The 22,620-nt window shown below is 45.7% G+C and overlaps 1 protein-coding gene across 1 annotated transcript in view; it reads right to left on the reverse strand.

Moving 5' to 3' along the window:
• Positions 1-282: 282 nt before the first annotated feature.
• Positions 283-22,620, reverse strand: part of drc1 (dynein regulatory complex subunit 1 homolog (Chlamydomonas)) — a 118,535-nt gene continuing 96,197 nt past the window's right edge. The window contains exons 14-17 of the mRNA XM_072498932.1: positions 13,633-13,874; positions 7,498-7,641; positions 3,978-4,080; positions 283-735 (exon numbers count right to left, since the gene is read on the reverse strand). Of these exons, the coding sequence (XP_072355033.1) occupies positions 673-735; positions 3,978-4,080; positions 7,498-7,641; positions 13,633-13,874 (552 nt within the window). The 3' untranslated portion in view covers positions 283-672. The remainder of the gene's footprint in view (positions 736-3,977; positions 4,081-7,497; positions 7,642-13,632; positions 13,875-22,620) is intronic.

Raw genomic sequence — 22,620 nt, forward strand, 5'->3', positions numbered from 1 at the left:
AATTGATCAATAACATCTAACCACACTCATCTACTGGTAATCTCACAACTGGTATAAACTAGAATCTAACCTTCTCACACTAACTGTTCTTATGACCTTCACTGTTTCTGCATACACACCTTCCCCAAGGTCTAGCATCACTGCCTTATATAGTTGTATTTGCAGCTACCTCTCGTGGCTACTCTTGACACGACGGTAATGCTGATAGTTATGACAATACCACATGTCCCACGCTTAGCGTGTTGCCTTGTAATCACTACTAGGTATCCATGAACCACTACATAGTTTTAAAAAGCAGTTTATTTCATGAATACCGTCACAATTTTCCAAAAGCACTGACTTGTCTAATCATATAGCTACACTTAAAAAAGTGTTGCTCAGAAATGGGCTGACAGCAGCAAAAAAAAAGAGAACTATCAACAATATAAGGGAATCATACTTGTACAGCATAATGTTATTTAAAACAATATTTATTTTGATTATTATCAATGTAATGAATGATTAGATATATCAAGTATTAGAATACACACAAGATCTGAAACTCAACTATCTAATTTGGAGTGCAATCAAAAGCATTCCACAATAAGCTCTGGGTCCACAACAAATTGTATATCATTAATTCCTTTTCACAAAGTTTAATCATGAAAGCTGAAAATTCTTCAAGTTAGTGTCTTATTTTTGATCAACATTAAACTGTATCAGTTGTGTTGGTGGAATCTCAAGTTCATTGTTTACCTACGAGAAAGGACAACATTTTCAGATTAACAGTTAAATCCCTTTCCCAGTGTATTCAAAATTACAGTTTTCTTTTTTTTCATAATGAGCAAAGGATTTCATATATATTATCTGAAAATCCACTGTAGGTAATTACAGGCAGTATTCATCTAAAATTCCTCATTAAAATTAATATAAAATACCTTTTTACATTTAGGCATGAATTTCCATAAAGATGGAAGGGCGACACACCTCAGCCAAAATGGCGCAGGAGCCCATATTCTTGAAGTTCCTTGCTCGAACCCAGCACCCAAAATTTTCACTGAGGAAGGAGGGTGGGGGGGACCGGACGCAGCTGCATATGTGAAAGTGCAGTTACCGTCAAACAGAAGTAATTATCATCATTGAGATATCCAAAACACAACTCGTGGGATTTAGGCATTCCAGGAAAAGGTCGAAAGCTGCTAGAACTACATAGTCTTTAGTTTTGTCCTTTTTGTAACTTCTAGCCTTATCTATTGATTTACTCTTAGATTTGTACTCTGTGTCCCTACCTGCCACATGGGGATGAATGGGGGCTATGGGTTGGCATGGAGGGTTTGAGCGCCTATGGAGGTAGGTTGAGGGCATAGGTTGGCTTGGAGGGTCTGAGGGGCCATGGGGAATGTGTGAGGTGGTAGAGATTCGTGACCCAGAAATCACCCCATATGGTCATGCAACAATTAAGGTGGCAGGATTCCGCCCAAAATTTCAGTTTACTCACAATAAGCTCCTAGGTTTTGTTCACCCCTCTCTTCAGGAAATTCTGGGCCCCACACCCACTCAACCACATTCCGCAGACATCTCTTATGTGCGAAGCGGACTGCTATAGACTGCCTTCCCAAGTGGAAACTCAGGGGTATCCAGAAGACCTCTGGCCAAAAGCAATGTCAGTTGATCAGGATGAAAGCACAAGATTCTATTTGTAATCAGTTGTTTCCAGAATTGGGCAAAGCTCACTCTAATTAAGAAGTGACAAATGCCTTCCTTAAAAGAGCAATACCAATAATTATTCAATGGGCAACCTAGCCCACTCAAAGTGGCTTTAAGTACAAATAACGAAAGAAAACCAAATTAGTGAAATGAGGTCTAATATAAACTAAATTTCATGCAATGCACCAGTAATGCAAATAAGCACCACAGGTCGTCACAAATCATAGTTCATGCAGGGTAAAAGTATCCCATTTTAGATAGACCGCCAGAACTGTAGAATTGGGCACAGTCAAACCATATTGGATGCTTTAAGGGTCTCAAACATTACACAGGGGGATCTTACCTTTTTGGCTAATGATATTATAGCTTGACCCAACCTTACTGGGACACATCAACCGTTTTCTTTTAAAGAATGGATATTAATAAAGTTGCAGGGCAAGATATTTCACCCAAAATATTTTGAACCATCGAAATTCAATAAAGTACTTTGGAGATATTCCTGATATTTCTCTGAAAGTTAAAACAAATCTGGACAAAGATAAAACTGCTGATTAAACCAAGGAAATTTCAGCTGCAGGAGGTAACTTACCAGGGATTAATAGTGGATATGGGAGATGAAGAAATATTCTAAAGTTTTAATTGATTATAATTTGGATGTTGGCTTGTTGGATTGATTTATTGTCACGTGTACCTGGGTAGAGTGAAAAGTATTGTTCTGCGTACAGTTCAGACAGATCGTTCCATTCATGAAAAGAAAATACATAGGGCAAACATAAAATACATAATGTAAATACATAGACACAGGCTTCGGGTGAAGCATACAGGATTGTAATACTACTCAGTAGAGAAGATGTGTGAAGAGATCAGACAGTCCATAAGAGGGTCGTTTAGGAGTCTGGTAACAGCGGGGAAGAAGCTGTTTTTGAATCTGTTAGTGCATGATCTCAGACTTTTCTAACTCCTGCCCGATAGAAGAAGTTGGAAGAGTGAATAAGCAAGGTGGGAGGGGTTTTGATTATGCTGCCCGCTTTCTCCAGGCAGCGGAAGGTATAGACAGAGTCAATGGATGGGAGACGGGTTTGTGTGATGGACTGGGCGGTGTTCATGACTCTCTGCAGTTGCCATACCAAGCTGTGATGCAGCTAGATAAGATGCTTTCTATGGTGCATCTGTAAAAATTGGTTAGAGTCAATCTGGACATGACGAATTTCCTTAGTTCCCTGAGAAAGCATAGGCCTGATGGAACATGCCATTAGGTGACCAAATAAGTTAAGAATAAAGAGGATTATTAATGGTCTGTAGGAAAAAGTTTGATGGGCAAACCACCATTTCTGATTTACCACTCTAGACACTATAAATTGAATGAGTTATACAAGTAATAAGCATGCTAAAACATATCGTGTGTACAAAGAAGCATGGTGTGTCAATTTATAACTACTTAGTGGAAGTTAAATGGATCACAATGTAATGTGAATGACTATTTTTTTTTTAAATAGCTGTACTTCCCCAACTTACAATATTGTTTTCTGACATTGAGTGGCCTGTTTCTCTGCTGTAGATTATATGTAATTTTCTTTGTCAAACATGGTTATTCAAATTGAGTATCAAAGAAAATTTATTAAATATTAATAGACTTGAGGGACAGATCACACCGGATCTAATTCAATTGCAGAATAAGCTCAAGGGTTGAATGGTCTACTCCCATTCCAATTTAATCTCAGTCACCTTGGGATTTACATATCTTTGAATATACTCAAGGGCGGTTTTTCTTTATGTTTCTTCTTTGTGACATAAAGTAAGAATTTGTAAAGATAAAAAGCACAGAATAAAATCTTTAGCAAACCTGCAAATATATGGAGGTTGGAACCAGGAAAACAGAAAATATTAATGAAACAGAAGTGAGAACTTCCATTAGGGTAATAAAACATGTACCTGTCCACTTGATATGTATTGTCCTAAAAGCAGAAATACGATACATCTCCCAAATTTAATTTGTTACCAATTACATTAACATCTGAATATTCTCTTACAAAAGAGTCACAAAAATGAAGCAAGGTTTATGATAATTTCACAGGAAACAATGTTGGATGTGTCCACCTGTGGTCAACAACTCCTGTTTCATGCCCAATAGCCAGGCAGCCTGCTGATGGGTCATATGATTAATCATGACTTAGAAGAGACATTGAAGGGTGTATGTTATGTGGAACTGTACCTGAAGTAAAGAAATCATCTCATTGCTTTCAAGAAGAGGAGAACAGAAGAAAAAAAAGTGTGGATCATAAAAGACTTACCCTGGAATGCATATACTGCTGAAGTAATATCCTGAACTCTGAATTTTGCTGAGAAAGAGTATACCTATCAGAATTTAGGTTTGCTCTTTTGACCAAGACTTTGCTGCAAAAACAAGATGCATAACTTTAATACACACAAAAGCCTTCTTCAGTTAATATCAGTGAGGATTATCAAGATCATTGTCAAACAAAATTTTACACTGAGCAACATAAGCAAATTCAAAAGGAAGATGCCCAAAAACTTGGTCCAAGGAATGTCTTAAAAGGATAATAGGGCAGCACAGTGGCTCAGTGGTTAGCACAGTGCCAGGGAACCAGGTTTGATTCCGGCCTTGGGTCTGTGTGGAATTTGTACGTTCTCCCCATGTCTGCATGGGTTTCCTCCGGGAGCTCCAGTTTCCTCCCACACTCCAGAGATGTGCACGTTAGGTGGACTGGCCATGCCAAAATTTCCTCTTAGTGTGCGGGTTATGTGAGTTATGGGGAGTGGGCCTAGGTAGAGACCTCTTTTAAAAGGTCAATACAGACCCTCGTTGGGCAAAATGGCCTCCTTCTACACTGTAAGGATTCTATGAAAAGAGAGATGGAGAGGGTATGGGAAGGAATTCTAGAGTTTAGGACAAGTAGCTGTGGGAACATCGGCCAATGGTGCAGCGATTAAAATCTGGAATGCTCTGGGGGTGGGACGGGGAGGGAATGGGTGCCTCTTTGAGCTGGGAGGAATGGTTCACAGATGTTTGGAAGGGTGAGGGAAGGGTGGGGGGAGGGGGGAGAAGGGTGTTGGGTGGACAGCCGGGTGGGGAATAGGAAGGGGGGGGGGTAGATAAAATGCTGGCAATGAGGGTCTCTTTATGTATGAGCTGACGTAGGGGTGGAGGTGGTGTCCATCTTAGGTGGGCCCTGGATTCAAGGTAGGTTGGGGCCCAGTTGGAGGTCCTCACAGAAGGGATAAGGCTGACTCTACTAGACGTATTAAGACCCGCCCACTGGGTTGAGGACATGGAACGTTAGGGGATTTAATGGTCTGGATAAAAGGTCTCAGGTGTTTATTCATTTGAGGACTTTGAACGCAGAGGTGGTCTTCTTGCAGGAGACACATTTGCGAATTCGGGATCAGATGAGACTGATGAAAGGGTGGGTGGGGCAGGTGTTCAACTCAAATTTTGATTCAAGGTGATCAATAAGAGGATGGCATTTACGGTGACTAGAACTTTGAAAGACCCTGGGGGGGAGATATGTTACGATGAGTCGGGTGCTGGCACCAGTGGTATTAGTAAACATTTATGCACCAAATTGAGACAACGCAGATCTTATCAAAATGGTGTTGGCAATCATCTCTGATCTGGATTCACACCAGTTGATTATGGGGGAGATTTCAATTGTGTATTAGATCCAAGGATGGACAGGTCAGGTCCCAGGTCTCTGGTTACTTCTCGGATGGCAAGAGAGTTGTCTATGTTCATTAAACAGATGGGGGTGGTGCATCCATGGAGATTTAATCACCCAAGGGAGAGGGAGTTTTCCTTCTCTCAGGTGCACCGGGTCAGCTCCAGAATAGGTTTTTTCATGGTGGGAAAGGCGTTACTCGTGGGGGCGGTGGGAGCTGGGTACTCGACGATAATAATATCGGACCCATGCTCCATACTATGTGGATACGCGTTTAGAGTAGAGCCGAGTCCAGCACCCACCATGGAGGTTGGACACATCACTCCTGGCAGATAAGAGGTTTTGTGAAAGGGTGACCAGCCATAGGGAATTACGCAGATTCCAACCAGAATGGGGATCAGAGGAGAAATAATATTGTACAGGGCCCACAAGGCTCAGGCTGACAGGGCTGAAAGGCAGAGATTGGTAGACTCAATCTAGGAGTTGGATTGGCAGTACTTCACGGTCCCTACAGCAGAGTTGTTGGCAGAGAGAGAGGCTCCAAATGATGTTTGAGCTTGAATCGACGGGGAATGTGGTGAGCCAGTTCCGCCGTTTGTGAGGGACATTTTATGAGTACAGGGATAAAGCCAGTCGATTACTGGGTCACCAATTGAGATGGCAGGCAGAAACACGGGAAATAGCTCAGTTTAAAGATATGGGGGGAAGAGCTGGTTACTGCCCCAGATAAGGTTAATGGAGCTTTTGAGGATTTTTAAAATCGAGGGCTGTACGAGTCTGAACCACCAGAGGATGGCTCGGAGATGCAGTGATTTTTGGACAGATTGGACTTCCCATGTAGTAGAAAGGGTGAAGAGGGAGGGTCTGGAGGCACAGTTGAGGCTGGAGAAAATTATACACTGTATTGGTTCCATGCAATCGGGGAAAACACCAGGGCCAGATGGTTTGCCAGCCGAATTTTTGGCTCTGCACTTGCTGGGAATGTTCAACGACTCTCTGTTGAGAGTGGTGCTGCCTGCCAAGCTGACAGAGGCTTCGATTTGTCTAATGCTGAAAAAAGACAAAGATCCCCTTGAGTGTGGGTCTCATAGACCTATTTCACTATTAAACACTGACGCGAAAATACTAGCTAAGGTTCTGGCAAAACGTTGGGAGGGGTGCTGACCAGAAATGATCTCTGAGGACCAGACAGGATTTGTCAGGGGCTGACAGTTGTCGTCCAAGATCAGGAGGTTTTTGAATGTGGTCATGTCGCCCTCTATGAAGCGGTGCTGGAGGTAATTATCTCCATGGATGCGGAGAAGGCCTTTGACCCCCTGGGTCAGGGGCAGGGTTCGGTCCCTGGCACTGCCAGCTAGCAGGAGCACTGACAGGGTGCCAGTGCCAGGGCATCTGGGATGCACTGCCGTGTCAGGGCCTGAGGGGAACGATGCCCGTGCAAGACGGATTGGGGGGGGCGGGAGAATATGAAGGGTGGGGGTTGAAGGGCGGGCATGAGTGGCCTCCGGAATGTTGGGGGGTGCAGGGTGGGAGTCCCGGATAGGGGGAGGCCAAAAGGGGGTGCAGGCTAGCCTGAAAATGGGGGTCCTCAGCGACCCCATGGTGGGGTGTCCCCAAGGGGGTTGGGGCAATACCCATCTGTGCGGGGTTGCCACTGCCGTGGGTGGGGGTTGTGGGGGACCCTCAAACTCACTCAGAGATCGAAGCACCCTTCCAAAATGGCAGCCCGATCTCTGAGGAGCCTGTCTGGCCAGCGAGCTGGGCTCCCCAGTGCTGAAAATAATTCTAAGTGTGGGCTTGCCCAAAGAGGAACTCGCTAGGGCCCAGAAAATGACTTAGTACCATTCAATAACGGTCAGGAGCTCACCAATGTGGCCGTCAAGGAGCTTGCGGGGATCCTCTCTCACTACGACACTTTGAACTTGTCCCGTTTAATCGCACCTCAAACTGCAGATGTGACTGGCATTAAAGAAACAACCACTAAACCAAAACTAGCAAAGCATATCTAATTTCCGTTACGCTACTCTCGCACCATTACCGTGCCTTGCCAATTGATCCAAGCCTTACCAGGTCACATACATAAACAGCAACATGGGTACAGAGGAAAATTACCATTAGTGTGTGATATACTTACTAATATTTTTCCAGTGCATCTTCTAGACAACTCCAGGTCTTCAATTTGTGTTCAGGTATGATTTTTGCCATGGTATCCCAGTAAGCACTATCCTCAGAGCTATCCCTCTCCTTCACAGTAGTCGCTTTGGGCTGTGATTTTTCCCTGAGGAAAATAAACCGAATAAAATTTTGCTGGGAAATTATGCTACACTGTATTCTTGGGCGAAATTCTCCCCAAACGGCGCGATGTCCGCCGACTGGCGCCCAAAACGGCGCCAATCAGATGGGCATCGCGCCGCCCCAAAGGTGCGGAATGCTCCGCATCTTTGGGGGCCGAGCCCCAACATTGAGGGGCTAGGCCGACGCCGGAGGGATTTCCGCCCCGCCAGCTGGCGGAAACGGCCTTTGTTGCCCCGCCAGCTGGCGCGGAAATGACATATCGGGGCGGCGCATGCGCGGGAGCGTCAGCGGCTGCTGAAAGTTTCCCGCGCATGCGCAGTGGAGGGAGTCTCTTCCGCCTCCGCCATGGTGGAGACCGTGGCGGAGGCGGAAGGGAAAGAGTGCCCCCATGGCACAGGCCCGCCCGCGGATCGGTGGGCCCCGATCGCGGGCCAGGCCACCTTGGGGGCACCCCCCGGGGCCAGATCGCCCCGCACACCCCCAGGACCCCGGAGCCCGGCCACGCCGTCTTGTCCCGCCGTTCAAAAGGTGGTTTAATCCACGCCGGCGGGACAGGCAATTTATCGGCGGGACTTCGGCCCATCCGGGCCGGAGAATCCAGCGGGGGGGGGCCCGCCAACCGGCGCGGCCCGATTCCCGCCCCCGCCGAATATCCGGTACCGGAGACTTCAGCAACCGGCGGGGGCGGGATTCACGGCAGCCCCCGCCGATTCTCCAACCCGGCGGGGGGTCGGAGAATGACGCCCCATGTCTTTCACCATTGGTCATTGTTATGGGCGAGGCGTTTTCAGAACCCCAAAATGTATCATGGAGTTCAACCCACCTTCCCTTCTAATGTATTTGTTGCTTTTCCTAGCACACGGCTTTTTCCCTAGGTGTGGGATTACAATTATGGACACGTGGGTTTTTAAACACAAAACACTGTTTATTCCATGAACTCAACTTAACATCCTTACTTCAAAGATAACTCAGAAAATATTGCAACAGTAAATAATTCCTAAAAATGTTCCTTCAAACTTCCAAGAGACTTAACACCTTTAAACAAAATCACATCAGGTTAAAGGCTTCACTATTTTAAGTTTAAATCAGAGATGGTCTATCATGGCAGAGATCCAGCTCACTGCAAAACACAGACCCACACCCAAGCTCTTTTCCTCCAAACTGCAAAACTAAACTGAAACCTCAAAATGGCTGACCTGAGCTCAGCCCCACCCACTCTCTGACATCACTGTTTTCTTAAAGATACATTGCTTAAACATCCATGGCTTAAAGGTACTCTCACATGACAGTCATAATCAAATTGCAAAATCACTGACAAGAAACAGATGACAACATTTTCTGCAATTTGCAGAGATTTTGATTTTATTTTCCTGATCAATCTCCCTTAATAATATTGCACATGAGTCAGAAAAATGTGTTATTTATGAATGACTATATGCAAGAGAATTGGTGACTGTATGAGCTTTCAATGCTATTGGTTGATTATATCAATTTCAGGAGAGAGATGAGCTGTGTTTATTTTCCACATCCTATTTTTGAATGCTAGTGACCAGAATATCTTGTGTGGAATATTTGTGTGAAATCAGTATCTGGAAGAAATAAATGTACATAAGGATAAGGAAAAGAAACATCAGACCAAAAGGTCAATCAGACACTGTGCTTAAATCATATTAATTTGCGAGAGGAGTGCTTACAGAAAAGCCAAACAGTAAAGCTTATAAAAGGGTTTTAAACATGTATCATTTTAAAACCAATTCATATGAAGCTTCTGAGAGTGAAATAAAGATGACAGGATGGGTGGTGTGTTGCAGCTGTAACGTGTGGGTGCTGGTGGACACCTGTATGATCCACAGAAACCACATTTACTGCGTCCGCAGCTCAAGGAACGTTTACTCAAAGTTGATTAGCTGGAGTCTGAGCTTCGGACACTGCAAAGCACCAGAGAGGGAGGAAGTTACCTGTACACTTGTTCGAAGAGGCAGTCACAGCCCCTAGGCTAAATGCTTCAGATTTGATCCGTAGTTAAGGGCAGAAGGCTGTGACTGTAAGAGAGGCAAGTATAGGGATCCAGAAGGCAATAGTCTTAGCCCTTGCAATTGTCCGACAGGTTTGATGTTCTTGCAGCTTGTGAGAAGGAGAGCAGAGACTAGAGGGAGGATGAGCCAACTGACCACAGTGCCGTAGTACAAGGGGCAATTCAAGCGGGGAGGAATAAAGAGGAGTGTAGCTACGGTGGGGACAGTATAGTTAGGGGAAAAGAAACTTCCCTGCAGCCAAGAATGTGAGTCCCAAAGGCTATGTTTTATTCCTGGTGCCAGGGTTAAGGGTGTCTTGGAGTGAGATGGAAAAGATCTAGTTGTCGTAGTCCAATGATATAAGTAGGACTAAGAATGATGTTCTGCTGAAGGAATATGAGCAGCTAGGCGCTAAATAAAAAAGTAGAACCACAAAAGCAATCATTTTTTAAAAATTTGTTCGTGGGATATGGATGTCACTGGCTGGGTCAGCATTTGTTGCCTTTCCCTGAGGGCATTTAAAAGTCAACTACATTGCTCCCCATTCAATTAGGGAGTCATGTAGGCAAAACAAGGTAAGGATGACAGATTTTCTTCCCTAAAGGACATTAGTGAACCAGGTGGATTTTTACAAGAATCAACAATGGTTTCATGGTCGTTATTAGACTTTTTGTTATTGAATTCAAATTCCACCATCTGCCCTGATGGGATTCAAACCCATATCCCCAGAGCATTACCGGGGTCTCTGGATTACCTAGTCCAGTGACAATACCACTATGCCACTGCCTCCTCATGATAATCTCTGGAATACTACCTGAGCCACGGACAAAATGATATAGGGAAAATAAGATTAGAGAGCTGAATGTCTAGCTAAAAGATTGGTACTGGAGAAATGAGTTTACATTCACGGGGCACAGGGCAAAAGAGTGAAGTATGCTGCAACCAGTATCCTGGTGAATTGCATATTTTGAGCTGTTGAGAGGGCTTTAAACTAAGAAGTGGGGGGGGGTCATGTGAGGGGGAAAAGGACAGGGCAACAATACAGGTAATGATAACAAGATTGTGTAAGGCAACAATACAGGTAATGATAACAAGAGTCTGACAGAGAGGGACAAACATAAGAGTGCACCAGCAAATAAGGCCAAAGAGGGAAAAATCGTAAAAAGGCAGAATTAAAAGCTCTTTGTCTGAATGCTCGCAGCATTCATAACTAGATGGATGAATTGATAGCACAAATAGAAATACATGAGTACGATATGATATACATTACAGAAAGGTGGTTACAAAGTGATCACGGCTGGAACCTGAATACTGAGTGGAGAGAGGGTCGGTTAACTAACAGGAAACAGAGAGTTGGGTTAAGTGGATCATTTTGGCAAACTGTAAGAAAAGGAGAGTCACAGGGATCAATGATGGGATCTCAACTATTTACAATCTATGTTAATGGTTTGAATATAGAGACTAATTATATTGTAGTTAAAGTTGCTAATGATACAAAGATAGGTAGAAAAGCAAGATTTGAAGAGGGTAAAAAGAGTCTGCAAAAGGGAAATAGATTGATTAAGTAAATTGGCACAAATTGAGCATAATTCCTGAGTATATGTGAGTAAATGTGAAGTAGTTCACTTTGGCAGGAAGAATACAAAAACAGAACATGATATTGAAATGGAAACTGACTGCAGATACTACAGTACAGAAGGATCATGGTGTCCTTGGCCAGGAATTTTAAAAGGTTCGCATGCAGGTACAGGAAATTATCAGGAAGAGAACTGGAATGTTGGCTAGGAATCCTGTCACAAGTAACTCACCTCCTGACTCCCCAAAGCTTGTCCATCAGTGACCAGGCACAAGTCAGGAGTGTGATGAAATACTCTCCCCTTGTCTGGAGAAGTGCAGTTCCAATAACACTCAAGAAGCTTGACACCATTCAGGACAGAGCAGCCCATTTGATTGACACCCCATCCACAAACATTCACTCCCTCCACCACTAATGCACAGCGGCAGCAGTGTGTACCATTTACAAGATGCATTGCAGCAACTTACCAAGACCCTTTCGACCGCACCTTCTACACCCCCAAACCACATTCATCTAGAAGGACAAGGGCAGCAGACACATGGGAACACCACCACTTGAAAGTTCCCCTTCAAGCCACCCATCATCCTTATTTGGAAATAAATCACCATTCCCTCACTGTTGCTGGGTCAAAACCTTGGAACTACCCCCCCAACCGCACTGTGGATATAATCACACCATATGAACTTTAGTGGTTCAAGAAGCCAGCTCACCACCACATTCTCAAGAGCTATAGGGGTGGGCAATAAATGCTGGCCTAACCAGTGATGCCTACATCCCAAGAATAAATAAAAATAAATAAATACATTTAAAATTGTGAACAGGATGGGAGCATAAAAGTAGTAAAGTCTTGCTGCAACAGTAGATCACATTGAGAGACCACATCTAGAGTATTGTGTATAGTATTGGCCTCCTTAACAACAAATATATCTGCATTGGAACCGGATCTGAGTAGGCTAATTCCTCGGATGAAGGGCTGTCTTATGAGGAATGGTTGAGCTGGTTGGGCTTATATTCATTGGAGTTCAGAAAAATTAGGGGTTATCTTATTGAAACACCTAAAGTTCTGAGGGGGATTGACGGGGTGGATGCTAAGAGGATGTTTCCCCTCGTGGGGAATCTAGAACTCCAGGGCACAGTTAAAAATAAGGGGCGATTCGTTTCAGGTGGAGATCAGGAGGAATTTCTTCTCATAGAGGATTGTTAGTTTTAAGAATTCACTTGCAGTGGAAGTTGGGTCATTGAATACATTCAAGGCTGAGTTAAATAGATTTTTGATTTACAAGGTAGTCCAGGATTATGGAGGGCAGGCAGAAAAGTGGAATTAAGTCTACAATCAGAGCAGCCATGATCCTAAAATGACGGAGCAGGTTTGACACGCTGAATGGCCTAGTCCTGTCCCACTTTCAATGAGCTGAAGGATTTTTCCTTTACTAGGGCCTGATGACTCTTACAGCTTTTCTGAAACAATGCACATTTTCATTATTCTCACCCACATTGTAAGTCATTTCCTTTTTGCTTTAATTCTTTCAAATTATTATAACTGCTTCTCACATGGTAAGAACATTCAGAAAGAGGGACTTATTTATGCTGATGGCAAAATATGCTGAAATGGTCAAAATCTTTGGCTACTCAAAACAAATAGGTATCCAAACTTAGCTGCAAATTACTTTATAAAGCCTATAATAAAACACAAATATACAGCATCTCGCTCCATCTTATTTCTTCAAATATTAAACTGTAGCAATGCCTTTGAGCATCTGTTCTGATTTTTTTGTTACCTTACGTCTCTTACATCCTCTATTGGCATTGTATTTATATACTTTCTTTCCAATACTGATCTCACACAAATATATGATAGTCCTGACCACCAGCTTTCAAAAAAGCAAGTAGAAATTAACCAAGGCTTATTTATCTCCTCAAATTGGTGTCATCAACCAACATTACTGATAGTTAATGTCATTACCATTTTTAAAAATACAGCCCTTAACAGCTAATTTAGGCAAATAACATAACATTGCAGCACAATGCCATACAGGCTGAGCATGTTAAGTGACCTTAATTTGGGCAGTGGTGCAACAAGGGGTATAAGCGTTTGACTCCTCATCACTATGTAGTAAGTCATTCCGGAAAGTCCACATGAATGAGAAAACTGTATTGGTCTTGCCTACGATTATCTTTGCTCCCCACTTATACCATGTTGAGTAGTACAGAATGGCCACTTGAATAAGTTTAAAAGGGCTGCCAGAAACCATGAATCTGAAGTCCTGCATGGGTTTCTGCAGCCAGAAGACACAGGTGTAAAAATGGTGGGCAAGTATCCTTAGGGACAAAGAATGGTATAAAGTTACGAGTTGTAAAGGCTTAAGAAAAAAAAATTACACACCTTGATTGCTGGTTGTCTTCAAGGAAAAGTCTCAGGGTTTTAAGGATGTCATTAGGATGCACCAGCTCCACATGCTGTTTGGCGAGCATTTCTGTGCATACAGTGGCCTCTTGCTCATCAGTTTCAGTTATACAAACTTCTTCTTCATCTACTGGTTCCATACCATCTTCTCGCATTGCTGCACTATCTTCAAACTCTTTCTGTACCTCTCCATCAAGTCTGTGCAACAAATCTTCAGTCTCCTAAAAGCAACCGATACACATACTTACAGAATGGAGAAAGCCCTTGCTGCTGATCCTGAAATACCTATATCGTGTGAAACTAAATTATTTTCAATACAAATGCTAGAAATACAGACTTCCGGTGGTGGCCATGTGTGAGTGGTTGCACACAAGGCAGCTCCTGCTTGAAGACGTAGAAAAGAGTTATTTTACCCAAAATCGGGTGTAATTTCAATGGAAGTGTGTAACTGAAGATCGGAGGAGAGGTTTTCCCGGGAGGGGCATGTCTGCTGGGTACCGAATCCGGCAGAAGGTGAAAGATCTGGCCAAGAAGTTGGAAGAGACCTGTGGCGCAACAGCTAGTGGGAAGATGGCAGAGGGAAAATGGTCAATGCAAGTTGGAAAGCCCCAGATGGAACAGTTGATGGCCTTCATCAAGGAAGAGTTCCGCCCACCAGTAGAGTAAGGAGATGCAGGAGGATCAATCGAAGTGCATCAAAGGGACTGTGACACCCCTGAAGGGCTCAATGGAGAGGGTGGAAAAATGTCTGGAAGCTCAGGGGTCGCAGATTCGAGAGATCGAGAGGATGATCTCTGAACACAGCGATAGAGTGATGGCATTAGAGGCGGGGCTCTTAGGAGACCTTTGTAAGTTGTTGAGAGCAAGGTGGAGGAGCAGGAAAACAGATTGAAAACAGGTTGGCGGACCCGAGGAGCGGGAGGTTGCCGATGCCAAGATCGGAGGCGTGTCACCAAGCAAGACCCCCCTGCCTGATTGCGGCCACTCACAACATGTGTGCCAACTGCCAACCCCTCAACCCACCCCACCCCCTCACAACATAACGCCTCATCTCCATCCGGCTGCCTAAACATACAAGTTGTCTCGTGTCTTGCAGGACCAGCCCGTGATGGTCCCGGCCCATCTGGCGTCCCCCGCCCCCAGCCAGTGCCAGGGCCGGTGTCCTCCAGGGACGCAAGCACCGACAGGGACTGCAGCCGTCACAACAGCCCTCCGCCCGATACAAGCCAGGACACAGCGACCCAGGGGATGGACATACTGGAGACGGGCACGCAGGGGACGGGCACTCGGGACGGGTGAGCAGGGAACGGGCACGCAGGGGACGGGCACACAGGGGCCGAACAACCAGGGGCCGAACACCCAGGGGACGAACACTGCAGGGGACGGGCACGCAGGGGACGGGCACGCAGCGGACGAGCACGCAGGGGACGGGCACGCAGGGGACTAGCACGCAGGGGACGAACACGCAGGGGACGAACACGCAGGGGACGAACACGCAGGGGACGAACACGCAGGGGACGAAGACACAGGGGACGAAGACACAGGGGACGAAGACACAGGGGATGAACACACAGGGGACGAACACGCAGGGGACGAACACGCAGGGGACGAACACACAGGGGACGAACATGCAGGGGATGAACACACGGGACGAACACACAGGGGACGAACACACAGCACCCAACGACTCAGGGAACAGACACAGATGAGACGGACACAGAGCACACAACGGCACAGGGGACCAACACACTGGGGACGAACACTGAGCACACAACGACACAGGAAACCAACACACCGCACAACACGACACAGGACACCCCGGACCTCGGGTCCGATGACGACGTAGACTTCCCGCCACTGCTATCTCCTACACCCTCCACCATCGCAGAGACTATCATCTCGGTTGGGATCTTTAGTGAGGAGGCTCCTGGGACACTTACTGGTGAACACCACACAGCCTCTCCGGTACAGCAGGTGGAGGTAGAAGCAGCCGAGGGGCCAGACAGTCAGAGGGCAGCCCGGCCCCAGCAACCAGCTGATGCCCAGATGGGTCCCGGGTTCCTGGAATATCCACCCCCACCCATAGATTAGATGCAGTCAGCAACCCAGGGGACCAGACAAGGGGATGACGGCCGGCTTCCAGCACCTGCAGACGCAGGTGGAGGAATCCAACCGTGTGCAGAAGCAGGGAGTGGTGCCGGTCATGCGTGTCACCCAGGTTGAACCGCACGGGTGGCGCCTGCGGTTGAGGCTATGGGGGCGACAGTGTCGGACATGGGTCAGGTTATGCAAGGCCTGGGGCTATCTGTGCAGGCGGGGGCCGTGGCTCAGGACATGGCTGCCCACTCACAGGCAGACATGTGCCAGAGCTGCAGATTGCAGCAGCACTCCGCAGTGTGGCCCAGTCACAGCAGGCCATGGCTAAGAGTATCGGCGCCATTGCCCAGGTGCTGGCCGGTGTCGCACAAACCCAGAGGGAGATGGTGCAGTCACAGAGGGAGGTGGCACAGTTCCAGAGGGAGGTGGCACAGTCCCAGAGGGAGGTGGCACAGTCCCAGAGGGAGGTGGCGCAGTCCCAGAGGGAGGTGGCACAGTCCCAGAGGGAGGTGGCACAGTCCCAGAGGGAGGTGGCACAGTCCCAGAGGGAAGTGGCACAGTCACAGTCAGGGATGGTCCACTCCGAGTTCCACGGCCGCTAACATACAGACCATGGTTGATACAAGAGTTGGCCTCTAGGACTGGCAGCGCCAGATGCCGGGGGGTGCCTCAGAGATGGCTCCGCTCACACCGCCATCCCATGGAGAAGCCCGGGGGCCATTGGGCACCCCGAAGGAGGAGGTGGTGCTGGGGCCCATGCTGGTGACTCCTGCAGGGGAGGTCCCGGAACACCGCAGCATCTCGAAATCCCCCCCGTTCCCGTCCCCGGTGCAGCTAGTGGGCAGCGGGCAGGGCAGGGTGGCACCATGCTAGTGAGGATGCCCGAGGAGCAGCCTGGTCCATCCAGGCCGGGCCGCCCTAGGAAATGTGCACCAAAATGTGCCCTAGTCGCAGGGCAGGGATCACAGCAGTCCACCTCCACTCCTGCTGTACCATCTGGGGATCCACCAAGGCATAGTGATAGGGCCCATAAGGCCAGAAAGATAGACACTTAAGTAAGTTGGCACGGGTGCAGGCCACAGTTCAGTTATGGGGCTAGGGCACATGTATATATCTGTTCACATTAAACACATGTTATCACCGATGAAAGCCGCCTCTGTGCTCTGTCTGATGTGTGCGGGGTGATGCAGGAAGTGAAGGCCACCATGGGTGAGGGGTTATGAAAGACTGAGCCCAGGCGGGTGTGCCGTGCAGTCCCCTAACCCCCCACCCCCGGACGTTCCCATCACCCCGTCCCCAGCGAAACGGCAGGGCCATGTGATTGAGTGTCCAGCTCGCATGGAGGGATCACCCAGGTGGAGGGTATTTCTGTGGGCATGAGTCAGACATTGTCTAACGATGTGGAGCTCGGAGTTCCACAGAGCGGGCTGTCAGCGTCCTCCATCACACTGTGTCATGAGAATGTCGCTTTAAGAAATGTTTGGCTGCTCATGTTACTGCAGTGATGTCAGAGTGTGGGGAGCTGAGCTCTGGTTCAGCTTTTTAGTTTGACTTTGAGAAAAGCTTGGGTGTGTCTGTATTTTTGGTTTCGTTTTTCAGTGTGTTGAAGCTGAAGTCAGACAACACAGCTGTACTGCTATGCTCTCTGCCATGAAGGACTATCTCTTGGTCATTTGGTGAATTCAGAATAATTATAAATGTTTTCCGTACTGAATGTAAACTCTGATGTGCTCCTGTTTGGAGGTCTGTTAAGTCTTCTGGGTGTTAAAAGAACAGCATACAGATTACTTAGTGTTGTATTCTTTGGGGGGTGTATTTGAATTAGTGGTTGCTAAGATATTCACTGTTTGTTTTAAAAAGGTTAACTTGAGTTCATAGAATAAACATTGTTTTGTTTTAAAAAATACTTTTCCATTTCTGTTGTACCATACCTGTAGAGTGAGCCCTGTGCTCCCCATACCACAATCCATTAAAAGTGGTGGGTCAGGTGAACTCCATGATACACTTTGGGATTCTCTAAACCCTGACCCATAACAATTGGGGGCTCGTCCGAGATAAAAGTCTATCTATTGGATTGGCTTAGTGAACCTAAAGACAGTGAGGGGTGAGCATATTGTGGTTGCTTTTCAGGTGTGGTATTTTAGTTTAAGTGGGGAGTGTGTTGTGGACAATGGCTCTTTCAGAGGCTCAGAAGTTTTTGGGGGTGGAGACTGTCACACGCAGTACCTTACGGACAGAGACTAAAAGCAGACTGTTAGATTTGGCAAAAACTTTGCAGTTAACATTCCCTGACAAAATGCGAAAAGATGAGGTAATTATGGCGGTGGTTAAGCATTTAAAATTGCCTGAGATACAGTTTGACCCATTGGAAATGGCAAAAATTCAGTTACGAATTAAACAAATGGAACATGAGAAAGAATTAAAGCAGCTTGAATACGAAAGAGAGGAAAAAGAAAAAGAGAGAGAGAGGAAAAAGAAAAGGAGAGAGAAGAAAGGAGAAAAGAGAGAATAGTCCTAGCAGAACAAAAAGAAAAAGAAAGGGAGATACAGATCAGGGAAAAGATAAAGAGAGAGAGTTTGAACTTCAGAAAATGGCCATGAAACATGACAGTCAGTTAAAATTGACAGACATAAAGGGAAACGTACAGGTGGATGATAGTGATGAGGATAGTGAGAAAGAGCGTCAAAGTCGAAGGCTTGGTGGGAATCTATTTAAATATGTCCAAGCATTGCCAAGGTTTGATGAGAAGAAGGTGGAAGCTTTTTCATTTCATTTGAGAAGGTAGCTAAACAAATGAAATGGCCACAGGACATGTGGGAATTACTGATTCAAATAAAGCTGGTAAGTAGAGCTAGTGAAGTGTTTGCATCACTACCGGAGGAGGTATCTGGGACGTATGAGGAGGTGAAAAAATCCATCTTAAGTGCATATGAACTAGTGCCTGAAGCCTACAAAGGTTTAGAAATTTAAGGAAAGAATTTGGTCAAACATACATGGAGTTTGAAACAGAGTAATTTTGATGGGTGGATAAGGGCTTTGAAAATAGATCAAACATATGAAGCTCTCAGAGAAATTATACTTTTGGAGGAGTTTAAAAATTCAATTCCTGATGTAGTGAGAACGCATGTGGAAGAGCAGAGGGTTAAAACTGCGAGATTAGCAGCAGAAATGGCAGATGATTATGAATTAGTTCATAAATCAAAGCATGGTTTCCGACATCTGTTTCAGCCTGTGAGGGATAGAAACTGGGGATATGAGAAATACTCAAGTGGTAAAGGTAAAGGTGATCTGATGGGAGATAATCATAGAATTTACAGTGCAGAAGGAGGCCATTTGGCCCATCGAGTCTGCACCGGCTCTTGGAAAGAGCACCGTACCCAAGTTCAACACCTCCACCCTATCCCCATAACCCACTAACCTCACCCAACACTAAGGGCAATTTTGGACACTAAGGGCAATTTATCATGGCCAATCCACCTAACCTGCACATCTTTGGACTGTGGGAGGAAACCGGACCACCCGGAGGAAACCCACGCACACACGGGGAGGATGTGCAGACTCCGCACAGACAGTGACCCAAGCCGGAATCGAACCTGGGACCCTGGAGCTGTGAAGCAATTGTGCTATCCACAATGCTACCGTGCTGCCCATGTAATAAGGATAGTGTACCTCAGATTAAAAAAGAAATGAACAAGAAATGAAAAGTTTCAAATGTTTTCACTGTAATAAACTAGGCCATGTAAAGTCACAGTGTTGGTGGTTGAAGAAAAGCACTGGGAAGGCTGATGTGGTAAAACAGGATAAGACAGTGGGGTTTGTTAGAGTAATAAAGAAAAGCCCAAGTGAAGCGAAGGAAGTGCAAAAGATTGTACAGCCTGATCAAGACGTGATTGATAAGAAGGTGCCAGATGGCTTTAAAGAATTTACTTGTGTGGGTAAAGTTTACTCATGTGTATCAGGAGGAGCAGGTAAAGAAGTCACAATTTTAAGAGATACGGGAGCTAGTCAATCTTTAATGGTAAGAGATGAGGAGTTATGTAGGTTGGGAAGAATGTTGCCAGAAAAGGTGGTAATATGTGGAATTCAGGGTGAGAAGAGTAGCGTTCCATTATATAAGGTAAGGCTGGAAAGTCCAGTGAAGAGTGGTGAAGTGGTAGTCGGAGTAATAGAGAAACTATCTTGTCCAGGAATACAGTTTATCTTGGGTAATGATATAGCTGGATCGCGGTGGGAGTGATGCCCACTGTGGTTGATAAGCCAGTGCAAAATCAGACAACTAAAGTGTTGAAGGACGAATATCCTGGGATTTTTCTGGATTGTGTAGTAACAAGGTCGCAAAGTCACAGGTTAAGACAAGAGGAGAAATCACAGAGAGAAGATAAAAGTGAAGTGCAAGTATCAGAAGCGATTTTTGATCAGATGGTTGAAAAAGAACAACAGGTGGAGGATGAGGCGGATATTTTTAGTTCAGGAAAATTGGCAGAGTTACAACAGAAAGATATAGAAATAAAACGGATGTATCAGAAAGCATACACGGAAGAGGAATCTGAGTGTATGCCAGAGTGTTATTACCGTAAAAGTGATGTCTTGATGAGAAAATGGAGACATTTACATATGCAGGTGGATGAAAAGTGGGCAGAAATTCATCAAGTAGTATTGCCGGTAGGGTATAGAAAGGAGGTGTTGCGAGTTGCACATGAGGTACCAGTGGGAGGTCATTTGGGGATAAGGAAAACTCAAGCTAAAATCCAGAAATATTTTTATTGGCCTGGACTACATAAAGATGTAGTCAAATTTTGTCAATCATGTCACACATGTCAAGTGATAGGGAAACCTCAAGCAGTGATAAAACCAGCGCCCTTAATACCCATTCCAGCATTTGAGGAACCTTTTACAAGGGTCCTAATTGATTGCGTAGGACCGCTTCCTAAATCAAAAAGTGGGAATCAATATCTTTTGACTATAATGGATGTGTCTACTAGGTTTCCAGAGGCCATTGCGGTACGTGTACAGGCCCTTCGGCCCTCGATGTTGCGCCGACCTGTGAAACCACTCTAAAGCCCATCTACACTATTCCCTTATTGTCCATATGTCTATCCAATGGCCATTTGAATGCCCTTAGTGTTAGCGAGTCCACTACTGTTGCAGGCAGGGCATTCCATGCCCTTACTACTCTCTGAGTGAATAACCTACCTCTGACATCTGTCTGATATCTATCTCCCCTCAATTTAAAGGTATGTCCCCTCGTGCTAGACATCACCATCCGAGGAAAAAGGCTCTCACTGTCCACCCTATCCAATCCTCTGATCATCTTGTATGCCTCAATTAAGTCATCTCTTAACCTTCTTCTCTCTAACGAAAACAGCCTCAAGTCCCTCAGCCTTTCCTCATAAGATCTTCCCTCCATACCAGGCAACATTCTGGTAAATCTCCTCTGCACCCTTTCCAATGCTTCCACATCCTTCCTATAATGCGGCGACCAGAATTGCACGCAATACTCCAAATGCGGCCGCACAAGAGTGTTGTATAGCTGCAACATTACCTCATGGCTCCTAAACTCAATCCCTCTACCAATAAAAGCTAACACACCGTACGCCTTCTTAACAACCCTCTCAACCTGGGTGGCAACTTTCAGGGATCTATGTACATGGACACCGAGATCTCTCTGCTCATCCACACTGCCAAGAATCTTACCATTAGCCCAGTACTCAGTCGTCCTGTTATTCCTTCCAAAATGAATCACCTCACACTTTTCTGCATTAAACTCCATTTGCCACCTCTCAGCCCAGAGCTGCAGCTTATCTATGTCCCTCTGTAGCGAGTGACATCGAAACAAACCTGTTGGACTTTAACCTGGTGTTGTAAGACTTCTTACTGTGCTCACCCCAGTCCAATGCCGGCATCTCCACATCACTTTAGAACAGGTCATTATTGCGAGGGAGGAAGTGTTAGGTATGTTAAAAAGCATTAAGGTAGAGAAATACCCAGGGCCAGATGGCATCTATCCCAGATTGCTGAGGGAGACAAGAGATGAAATCGCTGGGCCTCTGACAGAAATCTTTGTCTCCTCATTGGCCACCGGTGAGATCCCAGAGGATAGCCAAATTTGGTACCGTTATTTAAGAAGGGTGCAGGGCAGCACGGTGGCACAAGTGGTTAGCACAGTTGCCTCACGGCGCCGAGGTCCCAGGTTCGATCCCGGCTCTGGGTCACTGTCCGTGTGGAGTTTGCACATTCTCCCAGTGTTTGCGTGGGTTTCGCCCCCACAACCCAAAAGATGTGCAGCGTAGGTGGATTGGCCAAGGTAAATTGCCCCTTAATTGGAAAAAATAAAATTGGATACTCTAAATTTATTTATTTTTAATTTAAGAAGGGTTGCAAGGATAATCCGTGTAATTATAGGACAGTGAGCTTGACGTTAGTGATAGTGAAATTGTTGGAAAAGATTCTCAGAGATAGGATCTATGCACATTTGGAAGTGAATGGTCTTATTAGCGACAGGCAGCATGGTTTTGTACGAGGGAGGTCATGTCTCACTAATTTGATTGCATTTTTTGAGGAGGTGACAAAAATAATTGATGAGGCTGTGGATGTTGTCTACATGGACTTTAGTAAAGCATTTGATAAGGTCCCTCATGGCAGGCTGGTGCAAAAGATTAAATCACATGGGGTCAGGGGTGAACTAGCTGGATGGATCCAGAACTGGCTTGACCACAGAAGACAGAGGGTAACAGTGGAAGTGTGTTTTCCGAATGGAGATCTGTAACTAGTGATATTCCGCAGGGATCAGTAGTGGGACCTCTGCTCTTTGTAATATATATAGCTGGTCTGATTAGCAAGTTTGCTGATTATACTATGGTTGTTGGAGT

The sequence above is a fragment of the Scyliorhinus torazame genome, chromosome 4, assembly GCF_047496885.1.
Source record: "Scyliorhinus torazame isolate Kashiwa2021f chromosome 4, sScyTor2.1, whole genome shotgun sequence".
In the NCBI taxonomy this organism is placed as follows: domain Eukaryota; kingdom Metazoa; phylum Chordata; class Chondrichthyes; order Carcharhiniformes; family Scyliorhinidae; genus Scyliorhinus; species Scyliorhinus torazame.